Genomic DNA, 21,408 nt, shown 5'->3' on the forward strand with positions numbered 1-21,408 from the left:
AATGACCAATTTCTTGAGAATTCACGAGCAACTGTAAACGCTTTTTTTTCCCTTCTGCGTCTGGGCAGGCAAATTCTTGCTAACTCTAACTACAATAATAATTTTTCTTCCCTACGTTTGCAACAATGCCCACATGAAAGTAGCAGCAAAGAATCAGTTGTGACCAACTTTTCATATCCGAGGCTGCAAGTTATTTATGGTTGTCAATGGTGCAATGCACGAGATTTACCCTGTACCATGTGTAGTGCATTCACACTGCTGGAAAAGTGTGCCTTGGATGTGTTCATGCATTAGTGCATTTTGACAAGCATAATTTACCGCTTTTCATTTTGTCTATTTGCTTAGCAGAAACTGTGCATGCCTGAAGGTCTGAATTTGAAGCAGATGAGATCAAGAGTCAATGAACAACGTATCAACCAAGCCAGGCTTTTTGGTAACACTAAGCCAAAGCTATGCGATTTTATTTGATCCAGGAAGAAGCCTGTCGCGAGTAGCACATCTAGCATCTCTTGCAGAAGGTGCAATGCACACAAGATGATTGTGCAACATTGGCTTTACCATTGCATTTCTTATCAGGAAAAAAAAAAAGAGCACATTGTGATCTGAAGTGGGCAAAACAAGAAAAATGCTGAGTGAACAGTGGTGAAGCTGCTTCAAAATACTTGTGAAAACCTACACAGCTGCCGGCAGCATACATGTGTAGTTAATAGAATGAGCTTGTGAGCTATACTTTGTCTCACAAGATGTTTGCAACACTGCGAAAGTCAGGGCACGAAGTACCGTTTAAGATCATGTACACTATAATAGGTAATTGGCTTCTGACGTGAATTGGCGGGGGCACGAGCAGAATTGCCTATTGTAGTATACATGATCCTGATTGTTCCAGGGGCCTTGCTTTCATAGTGCTGCAACATCTTTTGAGACCAAGTATAGACAACAGTGAAGACATTTTATCATAACCAAGCACATATTTACATTACTGCTGCCATATTTAAGTGCCAGCTTTTGTGCCGAAATAACTTCATAATATCACACCTTCGAGTGTCAGCAAAACTTTGGCTATCTAAAAGAATGAACAACAATGCTAAAGCTGATGCTCCACTAGGTGAAATATGTGGTGAAACATTTACTCTATCTTTCTAGTTTACACAACAGCTGCAAAACATATGAGTTGTCCTGCAATGCTTAAACTGCTATTGCAATATCTGCATTCAATGCATTCAATAAAATTTGCAGAGATTCATTTAACTCCCGCAAGGGATGGTAGCAGCTTTGGTGGTGGACTACAGGCAGATAAAGCCTTTATCTGCTATCCTTACAATAAAAGCATCACAGCCACCGACCTAAAAGCAGCTTCTTCGAAGCCTCATATGGCAGTATAGCCTCTCCTTCTAAAGCATGAGAAGCAGTCAGCAACGATACTTGTCTTGCTTCTTTTGGGAGACTGGTCATCTTCAAGATATGCTGTACTAGTGGCCGTGTCGCTGCACTCTGCAATGAACTTTTGCAGCTCTCCAGGCTGCACACCATGTTCATGGATTTCACGGATCGTCTCGTACGAGTCCATAATCACCGACAAGAACAAGCTCAGAACACAATAGATAAAAAGGATCAAGAAAAGGTACAAGTAAAATCTGCAAAACCACCATATGATGCCATCGCGCTCCGATAGAATGGCAAATGTGGCAAACATGTCGTCCCCATTCATGAGTGCGAACAGGCACTCGGACGTCATGCTGAGTGAGCGGAACTTGATGTGGTGTGGTCCTAGAACAACCCACCCACAGAAACAGAAGCCACAGTACAGAAGAAGAGCACAGAGAAGAAAACGCAGAATGTTTGGAAATGCACGGCGCATTGTCAAGATGAGGATGTTGTACTTCTTGAAGAATCCCAGATAGCGCAGCACTCCAGCCCATACTAACAGGTTTCCAGTTCCAAGCAGGGCTGAGCACAAATTGTACTGCTGGCCGTCAAGAACACGCTGCTCCAATTGGATCTTAAAGCATGAACCCAGGATGATGAGAACATCATTGATGGCAATCATGACATACCAGAAGTCTACAAACTCCATCTCATCAGATAATGTTAGTTTCTTGTGGTAATATGTTGCAAAGAATTTCACTGTTCGTCTTCGTAATGTTTGGGCACGGATCAGAGACCTGACACACAGCAGGAGTGAGGCACTACAAATGAGTATTACTATTACATTGACAGCCTGAAGGCATGCATAGGCAATCTTGTTCGAGTCTGAGTAAACCACGTTGGTAGTGCAGACCAATTTCTTCGAGTGCACGTCAAGTGTTATCAAAAGCTGTCCATCGTGAGCTTCGTTGTCATAATGGATAGTGATGTTGTACCTGTAACAGTCAGGCAAGTCAAACTTATTGAGACTCTTGAGGTACACCGTCTTTAACGTGAACTCCAAATGCACGTCTATGAGGCGCTCGAAGATAATAGTAAAGTTGTGCTTTCGGAGGTAACCCTCGGAGCTAAAGTTAAGCCAGTCGGGACTTCCCGCTTCGGGACCTTCCACAGGCAAGCAGCGCCGCACGGGATAGTTGTCAAAAATCAGGGTGTCGTTGAAGGGCCACACATAGCCTTTACGGTAGTAGGTCTTGCAGAGGACAAGGGGAATCAAGACGCCTGTCGGGGAGTCGTAGCCGAACGAACCGATGGCTGACGTCGTGACATTTGAGTACTGCCGAACAACGTAGTCGACGTGCCTGTAGAATTCAGACTTCGTGTACACGGCGTAAGGTCCAGCAGCGGGCGGATAGTTTGCGATTTCGCGCACACTGTCCCAATTGCGGAGAAATATGTGATGCAGGGCGACAATCGTGTCCCTGTGTTGCTGCTGGTATGAGTAGCTGTTCGTGCCGAAGAGCACCAGCTGCACAGTGACTAGAGCTATTTTGACGACCTGCATGACTAACTTCCAAGGAATGCGCTTCTTGGCTTGGTACTTCTCGATAGGGTTCATGAAAAAGAAGCGCAGCTTTCTCCGCATTCGATCGCGCACGTGCGGATGGAGTTCCGCAGGCTGATCGTCGTTCTCTTCAAATGAACTGGCGTCGTCCACAGTGGTAGCATCCTCAGCTGAATCATATGCTGCGGACTCTTCGTGGCTGGAAACTAACCTTTGGATCGTTGGATTTCGGGGAGTACGCACGTACACGTCGCAATCGTGCGGAAAACGCAAGCTGCTGTCCGCAGACGGATCTTCGGCCCCTCCTCTGAGCATGTTTCCAAGTGAAAGTACCAGTGGTCACATGAGGAGCACACACATTACCACTCTTGTCTGCGCCGGCCTGGTTCTGAGCGAGAGGTGACAGCTGCTCATCGCATCACTCTCACTAGCACCACCTCACAACACAGCCTCAGCAAGGAGTCGGCGCACTTTATTGTATTGTCTTGTCGTTTCGTCGGTTTTGCGGCTTTGTGTACTTTCAGGATGTCACGTGAGGTTTAGGTCACGTGGGCGTATACGTAATAGATTATTTGTTTTGATGATTTGCTTGCGATTCCGACACTTCCGGTCATGTTTCCAAGCGGGCGCACCGGCAGGTGTCGCCATCTGCACAACGATGGAAACATGGCGGCTACGCTCTCCGACGACGAGTTCCAGCGTATGCAAGTAATGACATTTTATTTTTCTCATGGTGCGTTTAATGCAGTGTTTTACATGGATTGTATGCGTAGCTAATACCAACGCGTGAGCAGCTGTCCTTTAAATTGTTGGTGCGAACTGCTACACGTATACTGAATTTTATTCGCGCAGTGTTGCATTTGTGTCGCAAATACTCCAATGCTTGTACTTACCACTGCGATTATTATCATTGCACAGCTGTGAGAGCTTTGAAAAGTGTGCAGCACTCTTTAATATTGAGCATTATTGTGTAGCTTGCTGTCGTGCACTGTTTTATTCATGCGTTCTCCCTGAAACCTTGCTTGCAACCAGACGCAGTTGCTGGATCTGCGAAGTAGGAACTACAACCTGGATGAGCATTGCAAGCGCCAAAGTCAAGGTGAGTATTCCGCTTTAATTTAAAGTTGAAGAAACCTCGCAGTTGCCATTTCAGTGTCACTTTATTTAGTTTAGGTTTACTTGTACGGAAGCCGATCCAGCGTTGTCCTTGAGAGCTAGTAAACACCTCCATCGTGCGTAGTTTCGTCACATCTCACTTTCGTAATGCAACGCGTTCACCGTTTGGTGCTAATCGGGAATGTATCCAGTTTTCAGACATCGAATAATGCGCTGTTCGCCTAGAACGTCAATGCGCATTTGGGCCTTGCGGCGTCATCTGCGGTTAGAAACATCTGCGGCTAGAAACGTACTATATACCTGACACCCCTCTTTGAGCCTGCCCCAGCGACTTGCAACAGCCGTCACAAGCCGAATATATTCCGAACTGCTTTGCTTGTTTCTTCGTGGTTTCATTTGAGAGTCTGAGTCGTTGAGTGCCGTGTCAAGTAGAAGTTACGTAATGCCGTCGAGCGGAGTTCACGGTTTCCAAGAAGTATCCTTCGGGTTAGAGGCATACGCACGGTGATACCTCGCCGAGAGAGACACTGGCTGTCTTCTACCTGACATCGGCAGAGGTGCAGTTAGAGCAGGCATGAGTGTGTCAAAAACTACACGCACCAGTGCACAGCTTTCATCTGTAGGAAACATATACATTTTGACAGCATGAATTTTTTCCTTTTTTTATTTTCACCTAGAGCTTCTAACACTGCGGCAGAGCTTGGATGATTACAAGAAGGAGTTGTCGAAGGCCAATTCAGTAAGTGACAATTCTTTATTTCAGCAAAAGTGACAACTGTTTGAGGAGTACATTTCAGTGCCTGCACAAATCCACGGTAGTACCTTTGTAATCCATCTGTTATGCACTCGTTTGAAACACCTTGGAAAGGCTAAGGCAGTCCCGCAAAGAAGCCGCAAAACAGATCAAAGTGCAATGAAAGTACAAAATCACAGCAAATAATGGTCATTTCCTATTAGTTAATGCATGAGTCAGAAACATAAAAGCAAATATTGGTCATTCAATTGCCTTTATTTACCTTTCTGACTCTATTAGAGTAATATTGAGGGATATAACGCTACATTTTTTAGATGTTTTACTGATTACATGCTAACGTTTTGCTTTGAGATAGATATGCACTTCCTACCAGCCTGACATTTAGAGTACACATTTAATGTTTAAAGGGACACTTACTGCTAAATTGGAAGGTTCTTTTTCTAAGATTGTAGATAAAAAAACTTTTGACAAAGAACTTTGTTGAAATGAAACAGTGTAACGGTGCCCCTCAAGAATTTTGGAGAGTACATAAGTCCTGTGGATTATTTACTAGCTATGTCTGGCTCATTGCTTTCATGTGGCACCCACAGTGCAGTAAGCATTACTGAGAAACTAGAATGCAGAACATCGCTTGGTTCGTATGCAGTCCAATCAGCTTCTACGAAGCCATCATATCACATGCAACAACTTCGGAAGTGCAAGCCTATCACAAGCTCTCAGGACAGTTGAGATTATTTTTTGCTCTTTGTTAGGCGTACAATGTACGAAAAATCTCAAGAATTGTTTGTACCCATAGCCAGAGGGCTAGTTTTCATTCCAATATGCACTGTAATATGTACGAGGGTAAGCAGAAAAAACTAAGATTCGTAGGTGACTATAAATAACAAAGAAAACAGCAACATTACACAGTTGGGCACAAAATTACTTTCAATTTTTAAATCATTAGTAATTCAGTTCCAGATTTGGGCACTATTAAATTCAATTAGTCTTCGCCGAGATGTTGCAAAATGAGTTGCAAAATGTTCTTTATTAACAGCCAAGAAGAGTTATAATCCCCCTCATTTTTGTGCATGGAGAATCATAAGTGGTACCTCAAGATTCTATACAGTAGGCGGGCTGGCTGTGGACAAATGGAGAATGAAGAGTATGTAGAATAGGGAGACCAAAGCACTCACAATCCTTCCGCAGTGTTTTTTTTTCCAACGCATGTCTGTTTCAAAGATAACACCCAGATAAATAAACGATAACACTTGTTGCCGTCTCACATTATCTATATGTTTATCTAATTGATCGTAATTTCTTTTCGACTGGAATGAAATATGGTATACATTATACTTTGCTTTTTCTTTTTTTTAGTGTTTAGGGTAAGATGATTTATTGTGAGCCATGTAGATACTCTTGAAAGCTCCTCCTGTATATTTATTTGTAATCTATCTGTTGTATCGTAGATAAAGATGAGAGTGGTATCATCCACAAAGACCAGGTGCTTGGAATTACCTAAGGTTTTGGAAAGTTGTTTACATACAAGGAGAGGACAAAAAGATAGTCCAGGGACTGACTCCTAATGCACACCAAAGTACCTCTTTATAGCAGATATAAGTCATATGATTACTAGGCATTGTCTTCTACTGGTTAGGTAGCTCTTGAAAAACTACAGTGCATTTCCTCTAAAACCATAACTCTTGCTTACTGACGATAATTTGGTGCTGTTCTAAGCAGTGAAACAACATCCTGTAAGGATGGTTTAAAGGATTGTAGACACAAAATTTTGTTTTGTCGTGTTCTCTTCTTACATTATACAGTATCAGGCAGTTAGTGTGTCAATTCAATCTTTTGTCTGATAATCGGCGATGTTGGCAGGCATAACAGAACTCCTCTTTGCTTCTAGGCCCTTAGCCGGAGCAAGAAAGCCAAGGAGGTTGAGAAGCTGATTGTGGACAATGAAGTGCTGCAGCGCAAACTGCAGAGCCAGGAGGATGAGTTCAGGCTGCAGAACCAGACACTCATGCAAGAGTTGTCCTCCGTAAGTCTGGGATCATAGCCGTTATCCTCATGGCTTGTTCTCTGCTTGACTTCCTTTGGATTTCTTCACTGCTACACTTATGACAGTGTCATATAGCAGGGAGAGAAACTGCATGCAGCCTAAAGGTAGAGGTCCGTCAGGTGCACCAGAATGCTTTAAATTACCGTTATTGTACAGCAACACCATCACTACATGCTTCAAGAGAGCGTCCTTCATAGCCAATCATGCTGTGTGGACCCTGCTGTGGTGGTGCAGTGGTTAAGACGCTTTACTACTTTGCCAAGGGATGTGGGATTGAATCCCGGCTGCGGTGGCCGCTTTTCGGGGGAGTTGAAAAAGGCGCCTATTTGCTGTGCGATGTCAGTGCACAGTGAAGAACCCCAGGTGGTCAAAATTTCCGGAGCCCTCCACTACGGTGTCTCACATAGCCTTAGTCGTTTTGGGACGTTAAACCCCACAAATGAAATCAAACAAATCACGCTGTGGAACATTAAACCCCATGTATCATATGATACCATACTCTGGCCAACAGAGTGGATTCTATGGGGAGGGAAGTAATACCTGTATGTGGCCAAACATCAAATGATGCGGTGATATAGTAGCATGCGCTGGGGCCGAGCAGTCATAACTTATGCAGAATGCACATAATTAGAGAATTGAGGTTGAGGCCCATTCTGCAGTGGATGTAACATGGCTGATGAGGAGCCTGTGAGGGTTATTATGATGAAGGTGGTGATGACACCACTGCTGTTAAGGTTGTAGGTAGCCTGGCCTGTAGGTAGCCTGTAGGTAGCCACTGGTTGTAGGTAGCCTGGCACTTTTGTGCCCATGTGATCTTAGTTATAGAATTTTGTAGCTTAGTCTTACTATGTCACCTCTGCATTATATGAACTAATAAGCTACATTTGGCATGCATATGCATGACTCGTGCCTGACGGTAGTCTTGTCTGGTAACAGTGTGCTCGAGCATTCTGTGATAATAATAACTGCATAATAAAAGTAAAAGTGTATAATAGTAACAAAAATACTCATAGAGTGAGTGTTATGACAGCAACAGGATTCGGCGGCTGCAAACCTGTGCTCCTAAACAATAGACATTGTTTTTCACTGCTCCCTTAGCTCTGCTGTGCACAGTTAACTGCTGTGCACAGTTGACTTATCTTTGGTGCTGTTCTGTGAGGTAAAAGTTAGTTATAGTATTTGGTTTTATGGTGCATAACCAACTATGGCTATCATGCATCAAATACAAGGTTAGGTGTCTAGATAACTGTAGTTGACATAAAAGATTAGCTTTTTTGAGAAACATTAAAACATGTGAAAAGTGGACAAGTGCATGTTCTGAAACCAGTGCTGTATGAAAGCAAGGCGCCCATTCACATACAGGTTTATCTTTCTTTGTTAGTAAAAAATTGTTCGAAGATGTGTGTGCCCTATACATAGACAAAATAAGACTACTTCAATGAAGTGTTCCTGACGTTGACATGATTTTCTTCCTCCTAATATGGGCTTTATGGAATGCAGCTTGTTGTTTCATTTTCCCAAGCAGCCTGCCACTTAGTTCTTATTTTGCTGTATACTAATTTCATGTAATCCCTGTGTGGCATGTTCACCTGTTTTATTTCCATGGTTCTGGCTTGTGCAGCACATGTGCGTGCTTTTTCATTATCCCTAATTCCACTAGGTCGGGATCCTGTAGAATTTTTAGAATGTTCTGTGAGCTAAAGGGCCTTACTACGTGAACTAGAAATGGCCTAATTGAAAAGTTTGTAATTTTTAAGCTTCTTGGGTAGAGTTGTACATATTTCCTTGATGCCTGTTGCTTTTAACTGAAAATGGTTAAAATTTATCCACAATTGTAGTGCCGTGAATGGAAGGATCTGAAGGTGGTCTGGTGCTCATGCATTATGATACCGGAAGCAAATTCATGGATTTAACTCAGTTTTCTCTAAGCTTCTCGACAGCTAAAGGTGTGTGAAATGGAATAAGGTTAGTAAATAAATACAAGGGGTTTTCAGAATATTTTGCCTTTTTGTTAGTAACATATTTATTAACTGATGGGAGTGATAGATGTTACAGTTAAAAGAAAGCTTGATGTTCCATCTTTTGAGGGACGTTTTTCTCTTTGTGGGTGGCACATTGATAGCAAAAGTGTCCACCTATATGGGTGCACTGTGAAACAGGGTGCTGTAATTGAATTTCTGCAGCGGAAGGTGTTCCACCTATGGATATCCGCTATCAAATGAGAGCAACTTATGGGATGCATGTGATCAATTTAGCACGGTGAGAAGGTGGCTGCGGACTGGTAACACAGGTTACCCAGCTGTGTCGAATGTGAAAGGCAAGGGCTGCATTGGACGCCCACTCTCTCCTTCCAGTTCAGAGCTTGTGGTGCACGTTTGTGAATTAGTTTTGTAGTGATTGTTTCATTGAACAGAGGGTTATTTCTAGCATCCTTGACAAACTGCATGGAATACTTAATCACTGTGTGCAGCAAACTTGGTTTCGAGAAACTATATTCTTGGTGGGGGGCCTCATCTGCTGATAGTCGACGTCAAATAAACCCAACGAGATGTGTATAATTAAAGTTTAGTGCGTTATGAAGCAGAGGGAGATTCGTTCCTCACACAGATTGCCAGTTGGGATGAGTCACAGGCTCATCACTATGAGCCGGAGATTGCTAGAGTATGCAGTAAGAGCTATCTGAACTCTCCTTAGTTCGGAACATAACCATTAGCTTGCAAACTCATGGTCACTGTTTTTTGGGACAGTGATGGTGTAGTCTTGATTGAATGTCTGGAATGTGGTGCAATTGTCCACTGCGCCCGTTGCATACAGATGCTGAAAAAGTAGTCGCATGCGCGTCGGCGAAGGATTCATCAAAAAAAAAAAAAAATCACTTGTTTCACACGATAGCACTCTGCTATGTGAGTGTGGAAGTTGGGCGACAAACATTTTCTGTTTTGGAGAAGCTGCAGTTCTGGGGAGTTCTACCACCCAGTTCTACCCTGGATGGTAGAACTGGGGGTAGAAATTCTACCCTGTACTTAGTGCAGCATAACTTCTGGCTACGTCCTATGCTGAAGGAGCATCTTTGAAGGGCACGTCCTTTGCTTTCAATGAAAAAGTCATCCATGCATTGCCTAGTTGGCGTCATCAGCTGCTGGCCTCATTCTGACAGCATGAAAGCATTACTGCATTGATGAGGAAGTGCATCGGTGTCGGTGAGGACTATATTGAAAAATGAATTACCCCCCGAAAAGATTCGTTTCATTATTTCTCTTGATTGTACCATATTTTGTGCTGTATACTATGAATTCATAACAGTGCAGATATAATGTATGAGGTTAAGCATCCACTTCTCATAAACCCACTTTTTGTGAGATAACAACACGTACAGGGGAGAGTTATTGTTACCTTTACTCAAAATGTCTGTTTCACAAACCCTTTCACAAAACATGGCCTCTGCCTGGTGTCGCAATGCAACTTTGCACAGACTGTCACGGCAAATGAAGCCCTGGAGAAGAAGTTGGAGGAACTGCAAGGCATCCGGCCACCAAAGAAGAGTCCTGAGCCTTGTGACCAAAAGTCCCTCGATGAAATACGCCGCCTGCAAGCGGAAAACCTGGCCTTGCAGAAGTCACTCGCAGGTAAAGGGTGGGTGAGGCTGGTGTCTGGAAGAGGGGAGCTTAGAGGTTAATTCAGAAAGGCACCAAAAGGGGAAAGTGGGACAGCGAAGAAACACGAGAAATTTGCATCGTCATGTTAATAACTATTGCATATTTCTTGTTTGTGCGGAAAAAGTATCTGCTGTCAAATGATAAAAGGCCTAGAAAGCCTGTATGGTCACACACAACATGCGATACTATTCAGTAGCCAATGCAGCGCTTTTTCTTCATTATTTTCATTTACGTTCTGAAATCAAGGCACGCCAGCTCCTTTGCTGATAACAACAATGCCGCATCACTGAAAAAGGAATTACCATTCACTTTTATCTGCAAAATTTCTAGTATTTCCCTTCTCAGTGCTCTCAACTTGTACCAGAGTACGTAGACAGAATCAGACCTCTGGCCTGCAGTGTACTCGATTACTGAAAGTGCTCTAAGTTAAAGTGGTGAGAATTGGGTTGTGCGCTTTGACTGTGAAGAGCATGACCCGTGCTTCTGAGTCGCTGTGAATAACATGCAGTGAGGTATATGTTTAAAAGGGAACTGAGGACAGACTTTGGATTTCCCGTGTCAATAGATATATACTACATCACAGTCGCTGGAGAAAGCTTTGATGTTGGGAAAGGTTGAGGGTCACCGGAGAAGGGGTAGGCAGCGAACGCGATGGTTAGATGTCATCCTCAAGGCGCTGCAGATGAAGTTATGTGATGTTAGGAAGATAGAGTCTGGAAAGCGTGGCGTGATATGGTCCATAGGGTCACGAAGAGTGAGACACGACTGAACTGAACTGACATCACAGTAATTGCAATGACTAAAAGTGGAGCCTTTATTTGATTTTAGAAGTAGTAAAAAAATGAAATGCAGGTATCACTGCTTCTGCCCATTTTGTAAGCAAACTGTGGGGATGCTAAGACCTTGTTTTCTTTTTTCACCAATCCCCAATTCCTTGATGCCAGGGTACATCATCGGTTGTTTTCGAACGCTGATTATGGAGTTCCATCCCAAATTTTGATTGGGTGCTGGAAAATTTTTCAGCATAGCCAAAAAGGGGTGTAGAAGTTTTGTACTGAGGGAAAAAAGCAAGAAAAAAAATTGGATGTGAGCTGCCATCAGTTCTTTTGGTTTTGCTGGAGGCGTTTGCTTCGTTGGCACAGTGCATACAAAATTTATGTATTTACTCGAATGTAACGTTAGTTTTTTTCATGATTTTTGGTTTTCAAAGTCTGCCCCCGCGTTGCAATTGAGTACTGTGATTCAGCTGGCCTAAAACATCGTCTGGGAGGACGAGAGTGAAAAAGAAGACTGTTTCCGCGAACTCTGCCTCCGACGAATGAGTGGTTTTGATGAGACTGCAAGGACCAGAATGTGTAGTAAATCTATTAAAGGTACTTTTTCAGGCACTTAGTTCGCGTTACCTTCGTGGTTTTGTTTTTTCCCATTGGGCAATATCTAAAGTTGCCCCTTGCTTTACATTCGGGGTCGCATTAAATTCGAGTAAATATGGGCAATTGTGTGCATTTGGAACATAGTATGTAAACATATCAGTCATCTTTCAGGGAGCTGCCTATGAGAAAAATGTAGGTGCATAATCTGAATTCTTGGTTCTTATTGTTTCCTTGCTTCTTTTTTTTTTATTTTTAATTGCTCATCACTTTTTGACTGTTGAAATCTACCTTTTTCATCTCTTTCTTGTCTTACAGAGCTTCGTGGAAGCACGTGAGTGTTGCTCTCATCATTGTACCGGTCTTTGACACTAGCAGGCAGAGGCATTTTCTTCTTCCTATTTTATAAGCGCCTCGTCGTAACGTTTGTCTTTGATGCTGATTGTCCTCGACATTGAAGGTCACAATGTCCTGATCCTTGTGCCTTGTGCAGCAATGGGCTTCTGCCTGCGCTCGATCACCCCCTCATGGTTGACGGTGAAGATGGCCTGTCTGAAGCAGTTGACCAGAAGGCGCTGGGTAAGCCTACTTTGGTTGAAAACCGGACTTGTCTCATTATTGTTGCTCTTACAGATGCAAAGCTGCGGCTCAGCATTGAGATTGAAGAGAAAAACATGCTTAGAAAGCAGGTCTCCGAACTGGAGGTGGGACCACTTCGTGCTGTTTGTCTCTCTTCTGTAGCTACGAGTCTGCCTAGTGGTGCTGTAACATTTTTTTTCTCTCTTCATACTGTTATTCTACTTCTCTTAATCCAGGAAAAGCTGAAGGAAACTACAGAAAACTTGGAAGACGAAAAGGAAAAGCTGGCAGAAAAGCTAAGGCGCAAGCATGAAAGGTAAAATAAAAAGAAGGAACAAGAACTTTTAAGAACATTTGTTGAGGGTATATTGCTACCTTACATCACTTGTGTAGTGTCCAGTGATTGTAGTGTGTGACACATGTTGGGAGCATATGACCTTCAATGCATTCAGCACTGGTAAAGTCTGAACTCGGCAAGTGACCAATGCACGATTGCAACCATGATTTAAAGAGATAGTTGAGAGTGAAAGTCAGCACCGTGTCATTACATAGCACCAAGTATGCCTGAGACCATGTGCTCCAAGTACCATGTTCCATTTGTTGGCTGCACTGTATGCATCCCTTTTTGATGTTTCATTCGGTTGTGTTGGGCTTTGGGTGGGCTTGTTGAGTGGACATAAACAGTGTTGGTATGTTTGTGCCTATTTCTTGGGGCAGACATTTGCAATTCCTAATGTGTAGATGGATGTCATATCGTGCCAGTTTCTTCATGTCGTCCAGTGGGCCTCACTTGGATCACCAGTCTAGTATTTTATGGGCATAAAATTGTCTCCCTGGGACTATACCATGTTAACATCCTCCAGAGTCAGTCAAGCAAGTTGCTATGCTTGTTGGTCTTAATGTTGTGTATGGTGAGCTAAGCTGTCATCTGTCATATGTTACACTAGGTTCTCACCAAGCAACCCTACAATGACCAATGTTTTCTTTTTTTTTTTTTTTTTTTTTCAGCTCCATTAGTTGTACTATTCTGAAAGTAAGGATGTAGAGGTCAAAATACTTTAGTGTAGGAAGATTTTGTCATAGCTGTTGCTCCTGTAGCGACAGTAGTAATTGGTTTCAAAATTTGGTTGAGCTTGAGATTTGGGGGATTTCAGAAATCTTCGTATTGGGAAAGAGTTGCACAGTGGCATCCTCAGTGTTGCACTTTATCTTTTGGCTTTCTTCTCTGCAGCTTTCTTCAGATCCAGCAGGAAAAAGACAAGGTACTTGCAGAAAGCAAGTGAGTGATGCAGCTGCTTCTGTGGTCATTACGCAGTTGGATGAAATTGCATTCGTCCCAAGCTACTGACGAGGGGCATTCATCTTGGTTGGGGTGAATCACAGGAAAGCCTTGGAGATGACACAGATTGTCAAGGACCAGGAAATCCAGAAACTGAAGGAGATGATCCAGCGCCTCCAGACCCAGCTGAGCAGTGCCCTGGTCTCTCAGTTAGACCACCAGACAGTCAGCACTAGCACCATCCAACAGCTTGAGGAGACCATCACCGAGCTTCAGACCAAGGTGTGTATGGACTTGAGCGGCAGAAAAATCCCACCTGTACATGCTGTACAAAGCAGCCACGTAACAGTTAAAGGGGGCATGTTCCATAGCAGTAAATTTTTTGTTATTATTTTTGTTGCATACCTGAACAGCACAACATTAAAGAGCAACTGAAGCGGTTTTAGAATTCAACTAAATTAAAGGAGTCGAATGTGTGAAGGGTAAGGTTAAATTATGCCAAGCCGGTTGGCGCTAAAACCTAAATTGACGATGTAATCGCTGAATAAAACTATTTCGGCATTCAAGCTTCTCCGCAGTATGTGGTGACAAATAGGGACACCAGTGATGACGTCATTTGAAGAGGTGATGCATTTCCAACACAAACTTTTGCTCTGAGGAAGAACAGCAACAACGCCAACCAAGGTAAAGGTCGCGAGGTGTTGTTTGGCGTCATCGGATGACTCACAGAAAGAAATGGGCGAAAGCTGTTGAAATTCTAAACGTCACCCATAATGACGTCATCGTCTAGTTGCACCACACTACTTCAATGCTTTGAGGAAAAGGCTTAGAGTTGTCACATTTCTAATAGTAGATTGCGTCATAACTTTAAATAGTAGCGCGAAACCACTTCGTGAGCTTTATCTACAAGTTTCATATATTCAAATGCACACATCTCAGGAAATTGTCAAAAAAGCATTTCAGCTTCCCTTTAAGAGATGCTGAGCAGTGCTTTTTAAATTGTTTGCCAAGTTTTCAGCTCCCTTGTGTGGTTAAATTTTAGTATGTCATGCATTCGAAATACAATAACTATCTTGTTATTTCAACTCATTGATAAGAAAATTCAAGTAATTTGAACTAAGAGCATGGTCCCAGAAACTCCCATGCAAGTCTACGACTTTGGACACTTGTTAATTTGGACACAGGCAGGCTCACACCAGGTCTGACCCGTGCGGCGAGCTATTATCGACATAGGCCTCCCATAACCTGCCCAGGCAGCACGAATGCATTGGCCAAATATTGGCAATTTGTTGGCAATGACCAGTCCAACATCGGACCAGTGCATTTTCAACATAGTACCAATATCGGGCTGATTATTTGACCGCCTGGGATAATTTGCATGGAACAGTGGTGCCTGCATGCCAGAGGCATGTGTGCCAAGGCAGATGTGACATAGTTTCCGTTTTACTTTTCCTAACTTCATGCCTTTACTTTTAGAGGAACCTTTTTTTAGGAACTTTTAGAGGAAGTATTTGGTGACTTGGAATGGGAGCAGATAGGAATGAGGGTAGATGGAGAATACCTCACTAATCTGCGATTTGCTGATAACATTGCCTTGCTAAGTAACTCGGGGAATGAACTGCAAAGAATGATTGATGACCTAGACAGGAGAAGTAGAAAGGTAGGCTTGAAAATTAATATGTAGAAGACTAAGGTAATGTTCAACAGCCTCGGGAAGGAACAACAGTTTACGTTAGGTAGCCAAGCAAGGAAAACGTATGAACAACCTTAGATATGCGGATGATACCACTTTAATAGCAGAAAGTGAAGTGGAACTCAAGAGACTTCTGATGCGCCTACAAGAAGAGAGTGAGGAGTTTGGGCTTACACTGAACATAAAAAGACGAAGATCATGGCGTCTCGCCCTATCAAGTCCTGGAGCATCAAGGGACAAGAAGAAGCCGTGACAGATTTTCTCTTCTTCGGCTCCAAGATTACCCCGGAAGGTGACTGCAGCCATGAAATTAGGAGACGCCTGTTTTTGGGAAAGAGAGCCATGGCTAGCCTTGACCGCCTAGGAAAGAGCAGAGACATCAGACTGCCAACCAAGATCCATATAACTTCTGCTATGGTCTTTCCAGTTGTGATGTATGGATGTGAGAGTTGGACTGTGAAGAAGGCTGACCGCCGAATAATTGACGCATTTGAATTGTGGTGCTGGCGGAGACTCTTGAGAGTTCCTTGGACTGCCAGAAGATCAAATCAGTCGATATTGTCGACCATAAACCCTGACTGCTCATTGGATGGTCAAATTCTAAAGTTAAAGCTTAGCTACTTTGGTCATCTGATGAGAAGAGAGGAGTCGCTGGAGAAAGCTTTGATGTTGGGAAAGGTTGAGGGTTACCAGAGAAGGGGTAGGTCGCAAACACGATGGTTAGATGGCATCCTCGAGGCGCTGCAGATAAAGTTATGTGATGTTAGGAAGAAAGGGACAGACTGGAAAGCGTGGCGTGATATGGTCCATAGGGTCACGAAGAGTCGGACACGACTGAACGACTGAACTGAACTGAGCCAAGCACTGGAAATAGTAGGCGAATATGCCTACTTAGGGCAGGTAGTAACCGCAGATCCGGACCATGAAAGGGAAATAACAAGGAGAATAAGACTGGCATGGAGCGCATTTGGCATGCAATTGCAGAGGAAACTATACAACAGTTGCATCTTACCTGTGGGCTGAAACGTGGAGGCTAACGAAGAGGGTTCTACTTAAGTTGAGGACAATGCAGAGGGCTATGGAAAGAAAAATGGTAGGGATAACGTTAAGAGATAGGAAACGTGCAGAGTGAGTCGGAGAAATAACTCGAGTCACTGACATTCTAGTCGAAATTAAGAAGAAATGGGCAGGGGCAGGTCATGTAGTGCGAAGAGAGGATAACCGATGGTCGCTTAGGGTGACAAACTGGATTCCAAGGGAAGGAAAGCATAGCAGGGGGTGGCAGAAAGTTCGGTGGCCGGAGGAGGTTAAGACGTTCCCCTGCTTAAAAAAATGACGCGCAAAAGAAGGGTTGTAGCAAAGTTGACAAATAAGCTCCCGCAAGTCATCCCTTACATACACAGAATGGTGTATTGCCTGAAGAAGGTGGTAGGCAGGTATGATGTACCGGTAGTGTTCTCTGTGCCAAAAAACTGAGCTGAATGTGTGAAAAAATAGGGAATAATAAGAAAGTACAGTGTGAGAAGAGGCATGGCAAGTGTAATGTAGCCTGCGAGGTGGGAGTGGTGTAGGAGATTCCGCTCACGTGTGGAAAGGTATATACAGGGCAGATTGGGCGGTGTATCGGTGATAGAGCAAGAGAGCATGGGAAGTCTTCAGAGAATGGAAAGGGGTTGAATTCGCCTCCTCATTGTCAAAAATGCAAGTGTGAGCCATCGCTTGGTACGCTCAGGATCTTAGGTAGGAGTCGGGATCAGGTTGCCTGTTAAATATTAGAGGTGTATTGGATGCAAAAGAAAGGCAGCACATGTGTCAGTGATGCCTCTCTTGCATTATGCAGAAGTGAAATTTCATTTCTTGAAGGTTTCTTATGAATTGTTGTGAGGGATGTGCGGGGGTTTTTGGTTTGTGTCTAAGTGGTGGAAGCTGTGACTTTCTTGGTTTCCTTGCTTGGACGATGTGAGTGGTGGCGTCTTCGTTGCTTGGATGCTACTTTGGATTTCAGAGTTGCTAACTTTTATTGTTTGCTAGACATATCTGCAGGGGATAGAAGAGCAGTGCGAGTTAGATGTGCTTGGGTGTAGAGGAGGAAGTTGTGCTTGGGTGTGAAAGAGAAAGTTCGGGTTCCTTTGTTTGTATTACAGTTGGTAGTGTGCACCTGTTTGTGTTTTCTCTCTCTTCGTGTTGTCCTTGTCGGGCTGCTGTTTGGAAAAACGAGGTTTTCTCTTCCTGTCTGGACTGCCGTGGTTGGGGGGAACACAGCTATTCAAATTGGTTACCGTCATTAAATTAGTCTAACTGGGCTCATTTTCTGTTGACTTGGAGCATTTGCAAGGAGTTTGATCAATTTTGAATCTATATTTGAGGCCGATATTTGTTGAACTTGAAAGTGGAAGAAAGGGGAAGGGCTCGTAAAACAAATGAAAAACCAAGAATGCAATATTTAGTTAGCAATCACTGCATTTTATTTTCTACCCTCGTTTTCCCTTCATTGATGATGAAAGCTCATGTGCAAAGCAGTTTCAAGAGGAGACATTGTTTTTTACTGGAAGAAATATGTATAATGGTGCTGTTGATAATGTAATAAAACAATTATAGAAACGAAAGGTACATCTTTCTCACTTAATAAATTGCCTGTGAGGAAAGGAAAAAAGCAAAAACTGTTTCATGCTCACTGGTTACTTAAATCGCACCACAAGGGAAGTTGTGAAAGGAATGAGAGAAGGAAGGAAGTCTCATCATAATGAAAGACTTCTGAATAATATTGGCTAAGTAGGTCTACAGGGGTTGGGGAAGGGGTAATGTGCACTGATATCTCATAGCACACAGGTTTTTCTCACATTTTGCATTCATTAAAATGCGGCTCCTGCAACTAAGATTTAACCCGGTGTCCTCGGTAGTTTAGGCAGGGAAACGCCATATAAAGTGGACACCTAAACTGCATTAAAGGAAGGGAAAAATAAGGATGTGAAAGAAGGGAGAGAAAAAAAAAATGCATCATAGTGGAGGGTTCTGGCTTAGTTCTGACCATCTGGGGCTCATAAAAACTGAGGTGCAACATATTTTTTTCTCCTGTAAATCTATCTCTTAGTAGTATGTCAAGAGATTGTGCTAAAAACGAAGTGTGGTATTAATGCCTCAAGTGAATGTGTCATAAATTGCTTAAAAAATTGTTGTTCTGCAAAGCTGTAGAAAATATTCTGAGAGCACTGCAGAATCTACATTAGAGAAATGCGAAAGCCTTAGCGTTGATGCTGTACACGGTATATTGCACGTCCCTTGTAAGGCTTTTGCTGGCAAGGCTGGGGCTCGTGCCACACAGTGGTAATTTCCTTTCCTTGGCGCCCGTTCATAGCAGTGCCTTATATAATTATAATTGGTTTACAGGAAAGGGAAGGCGCACTATCTGTCACACTGTGAGATTGCACGGTAGACCCTCGCTAATGTTGCTTGGTGTTCCTTGGCATGCCTTCTTTGCATGCAGTGCTCATCCAAGTGTGCGACATGCACAAACTTTCTAGAAGTTTTATTTTCCGTCGCGCCACTGTTCTTTCCCCACGACGTCATCGCGCCGCCGCCCTTTCTCATTACATCACACTGTTGCTAGGATGTGCAATAATGTCAGCAGTGGCGGTCACCGTGGCAAACCCATTATCATGACGTCACCATGGGCACAGCCTTTTTTTCACGTGTCTTGGGAAATTTTGTCTTAATTAATGTTAATCACTTTTTAATCTATTCCAACCCTTTTTCCGTCTTGTTTGCTGTTTTTTTGCCACAATTTTGACAACTTCTGCACAATTCCGACATCACTACCGGTTTGTACGTCCATATACTATGTGCACGTCTAAGGCTATTTTGATGTCTAATTGACTTTTTGCCTCTAATTAATTTGACTAATGACTCCACATCCACCACATTTGGCAAGCAACAACATTTTGTCATCCCTTGCCTCGTACAATTATTCTTTTACTCCTAACTTGTTATTATACCCAGCACATGAAAAGCCTTTCTATCCAAAGTGTGCTCTTGCACATTAGCTCTATGCGGTATTTTGGGGTGTCTCACGCAACACTGAATTAGTCAAGCTTGTCTGAAACATTTTAGCCGGCGGCTGCGTTTCTGTATGAGTTAATCCGCCACTGTATCAGTGCATTGGCATGTGTGGACATACATACAAATGGACATACAAATAGTGACCCTGCTGCTCAGAAGCAATGGTTATCATTCCTGAAAAACAAACAAGCAGGTTTGAAGCATTGCGTTGTTGTGTTATAGGGTGCAGAATAGAGCAATTTTATTTGTGCAGGAGGCATTGGCCTCCGTGTGCTGTGTCTTTGAGAGTTATTTACACAGGGTTCCTGTGTTCCGTCTTGTCTCTTCCAGCTAAACAACGCGTCCCCAGAACTTCTGCAGCAAACCCTCGCTGAAAAGGCATCCCTCGAGATGCTCGTTAGAGAGACTACACAGAGGTGCGAACAAGCTGAGGCCCAGACGCAGAATCTTCTTAAAATGAATGAGGTGAGTCATCTCTCCACTTTCTGATTTTGTGGACTTTTTGACTCTCAGAAACACCTGCGAGATTTGTGCAAAGGAAATCGCAGCTTTATATCTTGTGAGCAACTTTGCATTGATCTTGTTGCACAATGGTGCTTGTAGTTTAGAGACATGGTTGCTCACATTCCCTCATTGATTGGGCCAGTTTAAAAGGATTTAGGTTCTTATTTTTTTGTTTCTGTTATACCAACTGACAAGCTTGTTCGGAAAGAATTAAAATGTTGCTGGTCATCATCTTCACCCGTTACTCTGTATACTAAGGTTGTCAGGTCCTGCCCGGGGGGACGCAGTGGTTATGGCGTTCGACTACTGTTCCCAAGGATGTGGGATTGAATCCTGGCCTCGGTGGCCACTTTTCATTGGAGGCGAAAAGCAAGGCACCCGTGTTCTGTGCGATGTCAGTGCACGTTAAAGAACCCCAGGTGGTCGAAATTTCCGGAGTTCTCCACTACGGCGTCTCTCATAGCCACTTTGGAACGTTAAACCCCATAAACGAAACCAAATCAAACAAAAACGTGAGTTCAAATAAACTGGAGGTCCAAAACAACAGAGTTTTGAAATAAGAGTTCTTTGTATTGCACTGAGTTGAGATAATGGCAGCAGTTTGTGTCCACACAGTAGATGATAGCGTCTTTGGAAGCAATGTGGTTGTTATTTTTGTTTCATTTTGCAGGAGATGAGCTCCAAGATGACTGCCATGCAGAACACAATCGATGGATTGGAAGAGGCATCACGGAGCAGTGCCATTGCAGCCTCAGAGGCCAACAAGGTGAGAAAGCTACAAATGTCAGCTTCATATGCTTGTATAGTTTTGGGAGCAGTGCACTTCTTACCCACTTTCGCTTTTGAAACAATGTAGTGCGTTGACCTGAAGAAAGGTTTTAAATATCTGTGCTCTGTAAACAGAAAATAAAAATCTCCGGGACATTAAAGGAGTAGATACCATAATTTTTTACAAGTTTTTTTGGAATAGTGCGCAAGACGATAGTGTACATGGATCACCACGCAGAATTCACTTACACTAGCTAAATAATTTACAATTGAGCTTTTTTTCTTGTTCAGTTTTGGTTTCAGCTGCTCAGCGGCGGCTGTAACATCATACACACGCTTTGGTCACATGAGTGACGAAGGAAACTGAGATATAATCATTGCTTATCATTTTTGGGGATCGTTAACTTATGGGCAGGATTGCATAAGCATTTGTGTGAATTAAAACGAACAAAACAACGATAAATACCGTATTTACTCTCATAATGTGCACACTTTTTTTTGCTGAAAATTGATGCGATGTTGAGGGGTGATATAATTATGCGGGTAAAATTTTCGAGTAAATGTTTTGGAGCGCTAAAAGCAAATTTAAATACGTGTAAATCAGGATTCTTAGGCCAACTATTGTAAATATAACCTAAATATCACTTTCAAGCAAAGCTT

The 21,408-nt window shown here is 43.0% G+C and overlaps 2 protein-coding genes across 2 annotated transcripts in view; one reads left to right on the forward strand and one right to left on the reverse strand.

Moving 5' to 3' along the window:
• Window positions 1–412: 412 nt before the first annotated feature.
• Window positions 413–3,477, reverse strand: LOC146207550 (mucolipin-3-like). The gene has a single exon (XM_084588404.1). The coding sequence runs from the start codon at window positions 3,242–3,244 to the stop codon at window positions 1,367–1,369; it is 1,878 nt and encodes a 625-aa protein (XP_084444530.1). The 5' UTR covers window positions 3,245–3,477; the 3' UTR covers window positions 413–1,366.
• A 69-nt stretch (window positions 3,478–3,546) lies between these two features.
• LOC146207551 (GRIP1-associated protein 1-like) overlaps window positions 3,547–21,408 on the forward strand; it is a 37,829-nt gene continuing 19,967 nt past the window's right edge. The window contains exons 1-13 of the mRNA XM_084588417.1: window positions 3,547–3,637; window positions 3,962–4,028; window positions 4,723–4,784; window positions 6,688–6,822; window positions 10,316–10,469; window positions 12,188–12,203; window positions 12,363–12,448; window positions 12,503–12,573; window positions 12,685–12,764; window positions 13,680–13,727; window positions 13,832–14,009; window positions 19,807–19,941; window positions 20,651–20,746. Coding sequence (XP_084444543.1) covers window positions 3,596–3,637; window positions 3,962–4,028; window positions 4,723–4,784; window positions 6,688–6,822; window positions 10,316–10,469; window positions 12,188–12,203; window positions 12,363–12,448; window positions 12,503–12,573; window positions 12,685–12,764; window positions 13,680–13,727; window positions 13,832–14,009; window positions 19,807–19,941; window positions 20,651–20,746 — 1,170 coding nt within the window. The 5' untranslated portion in view covers window positions 3,547–3,595. The remainder of the gene's footprint in view (window positions 3,638–3,961; window positions 4,029–4,722; window positions 4,785–6,687; window positions 6,823–10,315; window positions 10,470–12,187; window positions 12,204–12,362; window positions 12,449–12,502; window positions 12,574–12,684; window positions 12,765–13,679; window positions 13,728–13,831; window positions 14,010–19,806; window positions 19,942–20,650; window positions 20,747–21,408) is intronic.

This window comes from Amblyomma maculatum, chromosome 1, assembly GCF_055883805.1.
Source record: "Amblyomma maculatum isolate TAMU_Amacu chromosome 1, ASM5588380v1, whole genome shotgun sequence".
NCBI classification, from domain to species: Eukaryota; Metazoa; Arthropoda; class Arachnida; order Ixodida; family Ixodidae; genus Amblyomma; species Amblyomma maculatum.

What these genes read in the sequence shown, in the direction of transcription:
- LOC146207550 (XM_084588404.1), bottom strand. Translation starts at nt 3,244, where the DNA reads ATGCTCAGAGGAGGGGCCGAAGATCCGTCTGCGGACAGCAGCTTGCGT.